The following is a 14,517-nucleotide window of genomic DNA, read 5'->3' as shown; positions in this document are numbered from 1 at the left end:
CCTTTTTTTTCCTTTTTGTTTTTCAGTGAATTTTGTGACCCCTATATTTTTGTGTATCTTTTTGTTTAATTTCTCTTTTCAAGAGAATACCTACAGAAAGATACATTGAGAAAGAAATAACAAGAGAAATAGATTTTATCATCATTTTGTAGTGTCCTTTGATTTTTGACTAATCTCTTGGTGATTCTTGGTAATGCTCCTCTCTTTTTTTCTTCTTTTTTTTGAGTTTTTTTTTTCATTCTTTTGGATGGTTTTTAATTTGCTAACATTGATGAGTTTTATCTGCTAATATGTCATTAAGATGTGATTATGTTTTGTGATTAATTGTTAGATTATGGGCATTTTTGTTTTGTCATATGATGTATTTGGTAATAAAGGAACAATCTTTGGATACCCCAGAAACGATTAGATGTAAATGAAGCCTAAGATGGGATTTAATTGTTATATTAAGGGCATTTGTTTTCTCATATGATGTATTTTGTAATAAAGGAGCAATCTTTGGATACCCCAAAAAGGATTAGATGTAAATGATGCCTAAGATGAGATTCTGTAGTTTGGTTTTTAAGCTCCTATTTTATGAACAATGTGTTTAGCTGGGATTATTTATAAATTTGAGTTTCAGATTGTTTTCTTGTTTAATGGATTTGGGAGGTTTATGTTTATGGGCATTTATTAATATTTCTGTTTGGTGATTCTTTATTCTGCTCTTGAGTTTTGAAGTTATAAAACTTGCAAGTTGTCATTTTATCCCAATAAAAGTTGTACTTTTCCTATAAAGGTTAATCAAATTTGAAGCTATTTGAAAATTGGATAGTCCTTTTCTTTTAAGAATTAATGTATTTAATTTGAAAGCATAGCAAGTTTGGTTATAGGAGGACGGTGGAGGTAGTCGTAAAGATAATCTATCTTACGTGATTCCTCTAGATATTGGATTGTTAGGATACGCCCACCTAGACACGCTTTGGCCTGGCTCTAGAGGGTCATATAGCTGACTCTAACTAGTTGAGATTGAGGAATAGCTGCTCAATTGATTGATAGATTTAGTTTCAAGAGTTTGCTGGTTTTGGCCTATTTGATAGACATTGGGTAAGTCTGCCATATAGCAACACGTCATAGGATGCTTAATCAGCCCGATAATAGCCAAACATGAATTTTATGTTTAAATATTTGGCTATATATTGTTGCTTCGTTTATGAAATCTGTGGTATTTAAGCTTCAGGTTAAATGTCTAATTCCACCCACACTACTGTTTTTAAGATGGAAGTTTATTTAGCTTGGTCAATCATGGCCCAACGTGATGGTTTAATTGAAGATATTTCAGATTCTATGATTAATTTGTAAGTCCTAAGTTTTAAAGCACGGTTCTTATCCTAACACAATGCATATGTTCTAAACAATTGTTCTCATTAACCTGATATCTGACTATCAAATTTTTCTAAAACAAAATAGATATCTGACTATCAACTGATAACATGCTGTAGAATCTACACATGATCAATGTGATTTTAGTTCAGGGCTCAAACGACTTGTTTCAACTTCAAATTTGACACAATTTGTTGCACTTTCTAAACTTTCATGGTATGCACTTGCCTAAGCTAGTTGGAGGATGAAGCTTCCTTATGATTTCTGCACGTAAAAAGGGAACAGTTCGAGCTGCTTTTATATTTTTAATTAGGTAGACTTATCTTACCTTCTTGCTATCAGTTTTATTATAAAGTCATTGATTTGCTGCTTAAAGCAACAGAGCAGTGCCAATAGAAGGATTCTTGTCTCATGGGTGTAGTGATGAACTTCAAATAATAAGATGCTAAATGATCTAACAAGAAGCGTCAATACTTTGTATCTGACTCTAAAATATGAAATGAAAAAGAAGAGGAGGAACTTAATAGGGCCTTCAGATATTTGTGTTCTAGACTTCTCTCCACATATGCTTCAGCATATTCTTTGTAATCGTCTTATTTTTCTATTTCTCAGTTTGTAACGCCTCTTCTTCAACTAGTTCTATTTTTCTGCATCTTTGATTTACTTATTTCTTCAAACTATGATTCTTTCGATACATGGGTCCTCTTCTTTTACCACTCCTAATGCTGAGCTTCTCTTTTGCTTTCTCGAGTCTCTTCTATTCTCTTTGTACAATTACTAAAGCATTTAGTATGAAATTAAATGACATTACCAGTTTAAACAAAATATGAAATTAAATGCTGAAACTTTTTTCGTTTTGTATTGTGTAAATTGTGCGCTTTACTTCAAAGAGACATGTGCCTTGCTTCTCGCTTTTACGTGAAGCCCTGTTCAGTTTGTTTCTTTTGTTGCGCTTTTCATTCTTAAAAATACTGATTTTACCATATTCCTCAATTGAGAAAATGGTCACATTTACCACAGATGTTATATTTCGCATGTCTGTTAAATTATGGCAGGTCTACGTCTCCTAACTTATTCTGTGATTGATATCTAGGTCCCGACTTTGTTAACTTCAGTTCTTAATTAAGAAATGGGAGATGCTAAAGATATGAAGGAAAATGCTCCTACAGTATCGTCCCATGAACCAACGGTTTCCTCTCAAAATGATGATCAATCACATAGTGCAGCTCAAACTGGCCAAAATACCAGTGAAAAAGAGAACTCCAAAATTCAGGAAAAGGCTTCAGAACATTTAAAAGAGGCTCCTCAGAGCTTATCTCTGCAAGAAAGTCAGGCTCCTTCAGGAGGAAATTTAACTTCGGCCGCTCCTATTAAATCTGATGGAGTGAGTGACATTTCTGCAACTGGAACTTCTCAAATGGCTTCTGTTACACCTATGGTTGAGCTGGAAGCCTCACCTCAATTAGTACATGATCTGAAACCGGACTCTTCTGCAGATAGTAGTGCGACAGCTCTCTCAGAATCCATATTGGATGCAAAACCAAGTGAAATCTTTGAGCCAGCATTGGACATCGGTGCTACTGGTAAGGTTAACAACCAGCGAAATGATTCCTCTGATGGACCAACAATATTAACCGGGAATTCAGACACTTCGCCCTTAAAAGAGGAAAACAAAAAGGAATCTTCTCAACATGTTCAATCTAATCAATCAGAAGTAGAAAAGGAACCTTCTGAACATGTTCAATCTAATCATCCGGAAGTAGAACCAAAAAATGCTTCACCGCTTCATCAGCCAAATAATTCTCCTATTGATGCGGACGAGTCTTCTCCTTTATCCCCTCAAGTGACGAGGAAACCAGAAAATAACAATCACATACTGACACCAGATAACATTGGTCGCCCGCTAGCTAAGTCTTCCACTTTCACAGCAAGGACCTCAGTACCCACTGCTAGTCTGAAGCATCCTAAAAAATCTGACATAAACAAAGGCCACATTGACACAGCTGCGCCAATTGAATCTGTGAAGCAGGCAGTTTCCAAGTTTGGAGGGATCGTTGACTGGAAGGCTCATCGCGTACAGACTGTAGAGGTAATATACACTTCTTGATTTTTTGTTTTTTTCCTGATAGCCGCTTTCCTGTCAGAGATTTCATAACCACTTTATTGCTGCATCTGCAAAGAACATTAGTCTTTGGGCATGTACCCTGTTTCTTTTAGGTGTTTGAGTGGGTCTAAATCCCACATTAATCTCACAATTTTATGTTCTAATCCCTGACTATTAAAAATTTTGTTCTCCTGGCTAATGCAGAGACGGCAACTTGTTGAACAAGAACTAGCAAAAGTGCAGGAGGAGATTCCATTTTATAAAAAACAGTCGCAGGCTGCTGAAGATGCAAAAGTGCTAGTTTTAAAGGAACTAGATAGCACTAAGAGACTTATAGAAGAATTGAAGCTGAACCTGGAAAGAGCACAAAAAGAAGAGCAACAAGCAAAACAGGATTCAGAGCTTGCCAAGCTCCGGGTGGAGGAGATGGAGCAAGGGATCGGTAATGATCTAAGTATTGCAGCGAAAGCACAGCTTGAAGTTGCTAGGGCTAGGCATGCAGCTGCAGTTTCTGAGCTAAAAACCGTAAAATCTGAGTTAGAAGATCTTCGAAAAGATTACGCTTTATTGGTGTCTGATAAAGATGGTGCGGTGCAAAGAGCAGAGGAAGCAGTCTCCGCATCAAAAGAAGTTGAGAAAACCTTGGAGAATTTAACTATTGAGCTCATCACTGCAAAGGAATCTTTAGAGGCTGCTCATGCTGTACATTTGGAGGCCGAGGAACACAGAATCGCCGCTGCTATGGCAGGAGAGGAAGATGCTTTAAACTGGGAGAAAGAACTGAAGCAAGCAGAAGAGGAACTCGACAGACTAAACCAGCAAATTCTCTCTGCAAAGGATCTCAGAGGGAAACTCGATACTGCTTCAGCCTTGCTGCAGGATCTCAAAGCTGAGTTGGCTGCTTACATGGAATCAAAGTTGAATGAAGAAGGAAACCTGACAGAGCCGGAGAAAAGAACTCACGATGAGATACAATCAGCAGTGGCCACAGCTAAGAAAGAACTAGAAGAAGTGAAACTCAACATCGAGAAGGCTACAACTGAAGTAAATTTCTTGAAGGTGGCAGCAGCTTCATTGAAGGCAGAATTGGAAAAGGAAAAGTCAGAACTAGCCGTGATCCAACAGAGAGAAGAAACGGTATCTATTGCTGCTGCATCTCTTGAAGCTGAGTTGAGCAGGACAAAGTCAGAGATTGATCTTGCACAGAAGAAGGAAAAAGAAGCAAGAGAGAAGATGGTAGAGCTTCCCAAGCAACTCCAAGAGGCATCCCAAGAAGCTGATCGTGCAAAATCACTTGCTGAAATTGCACATGAAGATCTGAAGAAGGCAAAGGAAGAAGCTGATTTAGCAAAGGCTGGAGCAAGTACCGTGGAAAGTAGACTACTTGCAGCTAAGAAGGAGATCGAAGCTGCGAAAGCTGCAGAGAAGTTGGCATTAGCAGCTATCACTGCTCTGGAGGAAAGTGAATCAGCTCAAAGAGAAAAAGACGAGGAGACCCCACCTGGAGTAACACTTTCATTGGAGGAGTATTATGAGCTCAGCAAGCAAGCGCATGAGGCAGAGGAGCAAGCTAACAAGAAGATCGCTGATGCTCATACCCAAATAGATGTAGCCAAGGAGTCAGAGCTGAGAAGCCTAAACAGACTGGAGGAGGTTTATCGCGAGATAACAGAAAGAAAAGAAGCTCTACAAGTTGCATTGGGAAAAGCCGAGAAAGCCAAGGGAGGGAAATTGGCTGTAGAGCAAGAGCTGAGGAAATGGAGAGAGGAGCACGAGCAAAGACGGAAAGCTGGTGGAGCTATTCCACCTAGAATGAGCGTTGAGGAGAGTAAAGAATCAAAGATCCCTGGAAGTGCACCAGAGGCAGCTGCATCTCATGACAGCACAAGTCCAAAAGCACAAGTGCTAGCGAGCAGCACTGAAGCTGATTCATCACCAGATGTGAAAGTTCCAAAGAAAAAGAAGAGGTCCTTCTTCCCAAGGATCTTCATGTTTCTAGGCAGAAGAAAAGCAGCACAGGCCAAGTCTGCTGCTCAATGATTGCTGCATATACAACATCTTGTCATTGTTAAAACTTTTATTTCTCCAAAAATTTTGGCTGTTTGTCTCGGTTGATAAAGCAGAAGGGTAATCTTTCACGATATGTACATACTGAGTATTCTTTTAAGTGTACAATATTAAGTTACTTCAGTCACTCGATAGATAGCACTATAGGAGGAGAATAAGTTTGGCCTAATCGTCATTTGGGGGCTCCTATTTTTGACTGGTTTTGTAAAGAATAATGAGATTGGGTGAGTGCTTCGTTATTTGGTAGGCATTCAATGTATAATATACCATCATCAAAAGTTCTTTTTTTAATTCAGTCAGCCTCTTATTACCTGCTATCATCCATTTTCTCTAGTTTTTTCCATCTAGTCTTGATTGCGTTATATTTTCTTTCATCACCCTAAAGAGGTTATGAAAATGAATCAGTACTTTGAATAAACTGCAAAAAATTGGAATATTCTATCTTCTCAAAACAAACTGGTGGGCACTGGTCATGAGGCAATAAACAAAGGTTCATAATGCAAATGATATCCAAATGTTGGCTACTTAGCGTTAACTAAGATAGGAGTTCAACTGTCTCGCTTCTCAGTCACCGGTTCTATGCAGTCAAATTGTAACAAAGCCGAGGAATACCTTGCTAAGTGGTGTTAAACAGCAAAATAGGTTAACAGTTTTATATCTATAGGGATGTGTCCAAGAAAAACAGAAATATAGGAAAATGCAAATCAACTGAAATCATTGAAAATGGATCCAAACGAGCAGTTATTAGTTATTACAACAACAATAAAGTCGCCAGGAATACCTAGAAGTAAGTTGGAAGACTGTCTTTTAGGTCTTCAGATAAGAGTAATACATTGAACCAGAAATGGGTTGCAGATGTGCAATTTTTCAAGCTAGTTAGTGCGAGAGACACTAATTCTGCCACAGATATATCTAATAAGTCGCATCTATGAACTTTTTCAAATTTGTAAACGCCTGCTAGATATGCTGAATGAGCTAACTTTCATGGGAGTTGCTACCACCAGCGGTGCTTCAGGAGAGTCAGAAACAGCATATTTGTCATGCATGAAGCGACTTTCTACAATTGAGTCGTCTCTTGGAACTATCTTGTAACAGTAGCAACTCTTCAACCCCACCTGATTCTGGTAACACCCATGAGAACCATCCTTCACCTGTTGAAAATTCCATATCACGCTAAACTTCCCAACAGTAGCAACGAGGTGGCGTTCCTGCTTCCCATTCTCAGTGACCTGAAAATTTTCTCAGACTTAAGAAACAAGCGTCGGAGAATTACAGAATTTACAAAATAATTCGCAATTTTTATCAACAAATAGTAGCAGTTAAACCTGCAGGATTTACTTCAAACCCGATCATAGGGTAAGACAAATGAAGCAATATATATGAGCTGACAAAATACTGAAGGAGCTCCAGCAGCACAGCAAAAGACACCGCATGTGCTTACAGCACTGTAAGTGAGGTCTCCTGCATGGCTGTAAACTTTCGTATGATAAAAGATACTCCTTTTCAATTTTGCTTTTCTTGTTTCAGTAAGCGTGCGAATTGTTTCATTCCAAATTCGGAAGATACAAGATGCATGTGAAGAAGGGACTGAATAGAATCAAGGATGAGGATTAGGCAACCTAAGACAACTAATAGCTTTAGCGTAAGATATGAATATTACTACGTTGTAAATTTCCTAGGCTTATTAGCTTTTGATTGGCTCAAGTAGCATGAACTTTTCATAGTTAAACATTTTAACTACGGAAAAGAAACAACCAGAACTGGTCATCCCTGTTATAGTCTAATCTGACTAGTCATCAATTTCAGAACAAAATAAAAAAAATACTCAGCCGAAAACTGGTGAACCGAATAGTTATACTCCCACTCACTTCTTGTGATATAGTTTGACACTTTAAGCATTACGATTCTGAGCTTGGACCTAGAATACCCTATTATTATGGTAGCGATAAGATAGGTAAATAAGCTGATTTCTGAAACCTGTTTACAGAGTTGTTTGATAAATTAAGAAAACAGAATGAAGCTTTAGCAAACTAAGGAAAGTCATACCAAGTCAAAGGTAGTGCATCTACAATTGCAATTTACATTAGTGAAGAAAGATACAAATCATCAAAGAAGTCCTCCCTCTAGAGCTACAAACCGTATCAAATTCAGTTATAGTGACGCCTCCTAGAAAATATGGTAGTTATATTACTATTTGAGAGAAAATGAAGACATTGACACTTATTTCGCAAACACCTCAATGTCAAGTCCTTTGCTTTTAACACACATCATAAGGCATTGACTAAGCAAAAATATTATGTACGAATGAAGAGAAATAGGCATGATAGTCAAAAGTGTATGCTACATGAATAAACATGAAAAGGGCAGAAGAAGAGAGAACTCATACCCATGAAAATTGAGCACCACGGAACTTGTTAGCCCCAGCCATATGTGAATCAAGAGGGTTTAGCTTCAGCAATCTTGGAGCTGAAATCTTATTCCCCATGCGACCAGCAAAACCAGTCTTAGTAGTTCCGTTCTTGTCAATAAACAAGGTGCATATCAATACCAAATAAGTATCAGTTGTCCCTAATATCCACTTCCCATCATAGGTAACATCCACATGAGTAATAGGAGAACCAAGCCCTGGAAAAGCAGTTTTAGCCTGTCTCATCGAACTGCTCGAGTACAATCTAATCTTTCCATCAAGTGAACCAACAGCGATTGATCCATCACCAGTAGTAGCAAAGCACTGAAAATTAGTCCCCCTCGAAAACTGATGTCCTTGAGTCCAATTCAACACAGGTGTACTTTCATCGACTAAATTCTGAACCATCCCATGTCGATCACGCATATCCCACCTACACAACCTGTTATCATCTAGCCCTAAGAAAGTCGACCCTGACGGATCCATCTGAGCTCCTTTGCTATCATTCGTAATATCCCTCATCGAGATATCAGTTCCATCTTTCTCAAACTTCCACTCGGTAACAACCTTCCCAGTCTCAATATCAAACTGATGTAAACCCCGAGAATGCGCCTTCTTATCAGTCACCGGACTCATAAGAAGCATATTAGTCTCAGCTCTTAAAAGTAACGCTTTCCTCGGGGTAGACTGAGCTACACTAGACCTTTCTTTATCAAAATTGACACAAACCCCTTTTCCACTTATCCCATGAGTATAATTCCTCACAACCTGAATCCCCGAATCGCTTATAAGAAAACTATTATCCAATGCACCTAATGCTAAACTCTGTATAGCTCCCCCTTTAGCTGCTTCCTCAAACTCTTCCCTCAAATCATGATTAACCCTTAACGGCGTCTTATTTTCAGGCACGGGGCTATCCCGTGCATCTTCCCACATTGAATCATCCGCATTTTCAGGTTTCGCCCAACCCATAAAATCCTTACCATAAACCTTAACTCTATTCTCATCATTGGCTTCAAACCCATACGTATTCTCAAATAAACAGTTCTGATACGTATCGATAAACGTCTTATACTCTTCCTCACCAAAAAACTTCACAGCCCAAACCCCATTTGCTACAAAATCAACTCTTTTTTGTTCCTTAAACGCTTTCAATTGCAAATTCTCATCAATCTTAGCTTTAACCTTCGACCCAATTTTCAAAACCCACCAACCCGACCCATTCTCCTCATTTTCATCACTTTCATCACCCGACCCGTCACTATCCGATTTGACAAAGGAATAACCCGTAATCTTGTCGGATACGACCCATTTTGAATTCGCGGTGTTACCGCCAACATGTAGGTAAAGTTTAACGGCATTTTTAACTGTGGGGTTGTTTGCATTTGTGTTGTATTTGAGTTTTAGGGCTTTGAGCTTAGCTTCAACATCATCTAAAGAAGATGGGGTTTTGGGGTTTTGTTTGTCAATGGAAGACGGTGTCGTTTTTGCGTCTGAGTAGTAGTCATCTTCTTCTTCTTTGCGGGTTCGAGAATCCGACCCGTATTCGGATTCAGATTCGGATTCGGAGTCGGATAGATCTAGATCTTCACGGCTGTGATTAGCACCCATTTGAATTTTGAAAGTGTTTGATGAAAGGAAAATGAGAAGGTTGGGAATAATGGAGATTGGTTGAGGAGCGCGATTTTGAATTTTGAATTTTTGACGGTTGGGTTTTGGATTTTATTGAATTATTAGGGTTTCAACTGGTACAGTTGGACTTTGGAATATGACATTTTACAACTTTTAAGGAGCCGTTGGCTATAGATTTAGGTTCAAAAATTTTGAAATTAAATCTGGAGATTATTTTAGAGAAGTGTTTGTTCATTTATTATACGGAAAAGGGTCAAAATTACCCCTGAACTTTGAAAAATAGTTCATTCATACCCTTCGTTATACTTTAGGGCCAATTATACCTTACCGTTATATTTTGGGCCAAATATGCCCTTGAGTATAACGGAGTGCCACGTGTCGGTCTCTCAGTGGCCAACTTATTTCCTCTCTTATTTTTTCATCCGAATCAAACAAATACAGATCCGACCCAATCAATTTAGTACCCGACCCGTCAATAACATATCATATCCAAATAAACCTAAACCTAACCCATCAATAACACATCTAAGGCTGCTCTCTCTCTAAAAAAAATGCATATTACCTCTCTCTATCGTTTTCAACCTCCATTTCATCATCAAATATTGTACATATATGCGTTTATCTGCTGCTGTTGTTATTCATAAGGTTCTTATTGGAAGAAGGTTCTTCATAAACTCTATAATCTTCGTTTATCTGCTACTGCTACTGTTGTATTTTCAGTTTTTTAAAGGCTTGTTGCGGATTGTTAAGTCTAAACATTAATGGATGTTGATTTTTTTTTTTTATCTGGGTTTTGCCCAACGTTAATGTTTGTTGAAATCTGGGGTTTTGCCCAACAGTTACTCTAACCCCACCTTCAACCTTTTCGCGATTTTCAGTAAATTTAAGTCTTACAATGTCCGGTATCTGTTGGATTTTTGTATCTTTAATTTTTTGTTTGATTTAAAGTTTGAGTTTTTACGGTTCTTTTTTTTTTTATGGTCTTGTGGGTTTTGATGGTTTTGCTTTTCTTTTATGTGGGTTGGTTTTGATTCTTGATTTAACTGATTGAAAAAGAGCATCCAACCAAAAAAAAAATGGAAAAGGAGCGATCTATTGTTTCTTTTTTTACTTTTGTGGGTTTTGAGTATTATTGAATTGGAAAAAGAGCATTCTAAGGTAAGTGCTATTATTGAATTGGAAAAAGAGCATCCTAAGGTAAGTGTTATTATTGAATTATTTGTCCAGAGTCTTATTTTTGTTGTTTTATTAAAGTGTTGATCATTTTTTCGTATTTTATTGGTTTGGACAGACTGAAAATTGTGGTTTTTGGGAGTGGCAAGATAATTTTCTAGACAATGCTTTATTGGAAATAAGTGATTTGAAGGGTAAATTGAAAGTGGCTACGGTGAAGATGGACAATTTAAGAGAGTCGTTGAATGCGGTTAAGCTCGAAAGAGACAACCTGAAGAAAAAGGTGCATAACTTGGAGGCTATAAATAACTCTCAAGTGAACAAATCAAGGGAATTGGAAGAGAAGATGTTGAAGTTGAAGATGTTGTTTATGATTTCATTGGCCGTATTAGTTGGATTTTTTTTACCCTAATTTGGGATGAATTATGCTTGGTCTAGTAATAGAAGTGAAAGGCTTGTTTTGGTAGATGACGGTGTTTAGGAGTAGAAGTGTTTGTTTAGGAGTTGAAGTCTTGGTATGTAAGCTAGTTTGTTGTTGTTATTGTATGTGTAAACTTGCTAATTTAGTGTTGCTAATATTATGGGTAAATTTTCTTTTTGGGAGCTTTTTGTGTCTATGATTCTCTAAAGCTATGATCTTTTGTTTCCAATACTTGAATGAAGTGCCTGTAACTGCTCCTATAAATGATATCATATGGGAGCTAAATGGTGTCTTTTTGTTTTGCTGCAACCATCCCGTATTGGCAAGAAAGAAAAAGGAGGAGTTTGGATGGACCTACAATATGGTCATGGCTATTTTGTGTGATTGGAATGTCATCATTGTTTGCTGCTGCATACCTGCCCGATTATGGTTGAATTCCATGTAATTATTCCACTTAGCAAAACTTTTCCTTGTATATGATTGAAATTCAAAGTCCTAAGAAAACATTAATGTATTACGTGCTCTGTTGCCATTTCTCTGAATGGCATAACTAAAACCTTGCAACCTCCTTAGCATGGTGCACAAGAAATTCTAACTGCATAGTTCCAGACATTAAGTGCTCTGTTGCCATTTCTCTTAATGGCATAATTAAAACTTGGCCATGTTCATAACTAGGTGTTAGATGCATAGGTATTAGTCTGTCAAATATAATGGAACTACACGGCCTACAAGATAGATTTTCATTATATATCTTTCATTTAATACAAAGCTGATTCTCAACCAGCTGATGAGTAAAGAATGAAAAATCATCATTGCCTCATTGAACTTATTTTGCTTATTTTGCTAACAATGACAGTTTCTGCACATAACCAACACAGTTTCTGCACATTTCAACACAGTTTCTGCACATAACCAACACAGTTTCTGCACATTTCAACACAGTTTCTGCACATAACTAACACAGTTTCTGCACATAACCATCACAGTTTTGCACATTTCAACACACTTTTGCCACATTTCATCACAGTTTTGCCACACTATAACCCCCAAAACTAATACACCCCAAGTCATAATGTGGCATCCATTTAGTTTGACCATTACATAATTAACAAATTAAGAGTACTGTCTTAAGCAGTAAATACATCACCATAATTCACAAAAAAAAAAAAAAAAACATTTCATAAAGCTAAATCAATTGTTAGGTCCCCTTCTTGGACTCAATTTCCCAATCCTCTCTTGAGCTTTAGCCTCCGACTGGCTGGTAGTAACTGCATCATTCCCTTGCCAAGTTAAGCTTGTTAATGAGACTGGAAGATTGGTTGCCTCACTAACACCATTGTGGTCACCTCTAAGGCTTAGTGCACTTCTGTTACTAGACCAAGCATAATTCATCCTAAATTAGCGACAAAAAAATTCAACTAATACGGCCAATGAAATCATAAACAACATCTTCAACTTCAACATCTTCTCTTCCAATTCCCTTGATTTGTTCACTTGAGAGTTATTTGTAGCATTCAAGTTATGCACCTTTTTCTTCAAGTTGTCTCTTTCGAGCTTAACCGCATTCAACTACCGTAGCCACTTCCAATTTATCCTTCAAATCACTTATTTCCAATAAAGCATTGTCTAGAAAATTATCTTTCCACTCCTAAAAATCACAATTTTCAGCCTGTCTAAACCAATAAAATACGAAAAAATGATCAACACTTTAATGAAACAACAAAAATAAGACTCTAGACAAATCATTCAATAATAGCACTTACCTTAGGATGCTCTTTTTCCAATTCAATAATAGCACTTACCTTAGAATGCTCTTTTTCCAATTCAATAATACTCAAAACCCACAAAAGTAAAAGAAGAAACAATAGATCGCTCCTTTTCCATTTTTTTTTTGGTTGGATGCTCTTTTTCAATCAGTTAAATCAAGAATCAAAACCAACCCACATAAAAGAAAAGCAAAACCATCAAAACCCACAAGACCATAAAAAAAAAAAAGAACCGTAAAAACTCAAACTTTAAATCAAACAAAAAATTAAAGATACAAAAATCCAACAGATGCCGGACATTGTAAGACTTAAATTCACTGAAAATCGCGAAAAGGTTGAAGGTGGGGTTAGAGTAACTGTTGAGCAAAACCCCAGATTTAAAAAAAAAATAAAAAAAAATCAACATCCATTAATGTTCAGACTTAACAATCCACAACAAGCCTTTAAAAAACTGAAAATACAACAGTAGCAGTAGCAGATAAACGAAGATTATGGAGTTTATGAAGATTCTTATGAATAACAACAGCAGCAAATAAACACATATATGTACAATATTTGATGATGAAATGGAGGTTGAAGACGATAGAGATGTGGTATGCATTTTTTTTAGAGAGAGAGAGAGAGAGCAGCCTTAGATGTGTTATTGATGGGTTAGGTTTAGGTTTATTTGGGTATGATATGTTATTGACGGGTCGGGTACTAAATTGATTGGGTCGGATCTGTATTTGTTTGATCCGGATGAAAAAATAAGAGGGGAAACAAGTTGGCCACTGAGAGACCGACACGTGGCACTCTGTTATACTCAAGGGCATATTTGGCCCAAAATATAACGGTAAGGGTATAATTGGCCCTAAAGTATAACGAAGGGCATGAATGAACTATTTTTCAAAGTTCAGGGGTAATTTTGGCCCTTTTCCGTTTATTATATTTAGTAATTATCTTAATTTTAAACTTGAGATATATAATTTGTTTTAGGATCTGAGGTTTATGGGTATTGAATTTGCAGCTGAATTCATAACTCGTCTTAGTTACTTAGTTCAACAACAACAATAACATATCCAGTGAGATCGCACAAAGTGGGTCTGGCAAAGATAAATGTACGGAGACCTTACCCCTATCTTAGAGTTAGTAGTTATTGGGTTCGCTATTACATATTTATGCATATTTAATGAGTTTTTCAAATATAAAATTTAAGCAAAAGCTACTACGTACATCCAAACCAGTTGGTATGGTGGAGGCATGATTATCAGAAGGGGTTTATTATTTACAAAAAAAAAAAAAAAGGACCCCATAAATAATGTGTTATTTTCCACTCCATGTGCTCCGCACACGTGTAAGCTTATCTCAAATTTTTATTCCCCAAAATATGAAGCATAAAACGTCTACCGTCAGTAAAGAGAAAAGACCACACTATCTGAAAGTGGATAACTTCTCTTCTGATCCGAAACAATAATTTCCGGGCATAATTTTATGAGATTTTGTTAATATAATTACACATAAGCCCAATTAAGAGTCCGTTTGGATTGACTTATAAATTGCTTATAAGCTGTTTTCAGCTTTTTGAGTGTTTGACTGGCCAACTTAA

General features: G+C 37.1%; 2 protein-coding genes across 3 annotated transcripts; one reads left to right on the top strand and one right to left on the bottom strand.

The window, feature by feature from the left end:
* On the top strand, positions 1–5,828 carry LOC132627867 (protein WEAK CHLOROPLAST MOVEMENT UNDER BLUE LIGHT 1-like). 2 transcript variants are annotated; one of them, XM_060343470.1, is made up of 4 exons: positions 1–190; positions 1,600–1,675; positions 2,456–3,451; positions 3,671–5,828. In XM_060343470.1, the coding sequence occupies exons 3-4, from the start codon at positions 2,492–2,494 to the stop codon at positions 5,504–5,506; spliced, it is 2,796 nt and encodes a 931-aa protein (XP_060199453.1). In that variant the 5' UTR covers positions 1–190; positions 1,600–1,675; positions 2,456–2,491; the 3' UTR covers positions 5,507–5,828. The 2 variants fall into 2 exon arrangements, with proteins under 2 accessions (XP_060199453.1, XP_060199452.1); XM_060343469.1 differs by lacking the exon at positions 1,600–1,675.
* A 395-nt stretch (positions 5,829–6,223) lies between these two features.
* LOC132627866 (protein CYPRO4-like) lies at positions 6,224–9,698 on the bottom strand. The gene is made up of 2 exons (XM_060343468.1): positions 7,920–9,698; positions 6,224–6,762 (listed from the first exon to the last, which is right to left on the bottom strand). Exons 1-2 carry the CDS (start codon positions 9,549–9,551, stop codon positions 6,472–6,474), a joined length of 1,923 nt encoding a protein of 640 aa, XP_060199451.1. The 5' UTR covers positions 9,552–9,698; the 3' UTR covers positions 6,224–6,471.
* Positions 9,699–14,517: the final 4,819 nt, after the last annotated feature.

Source organism: Lycium barbarum, chromosome 2 (genome assembly GCF_019175385.1).
Source record: "Lycium barbarum isolate Lr01 chromosome 2, ASM1917538v2, whole genome shotgun sequence".
In the NCBI taxonomy this organism is placed as follows: domain Eukaryota; kingdom Viridiplantae; phylum Streptophyta; class Magnoliopsida; order Solanales; family Solanaceae; genus Lycium; species Lycium barbarum.
Note: the sequence above shows the minus strand (reverse complement) of the source record. Positions and strands in the feature narration are given on the sequence as shown.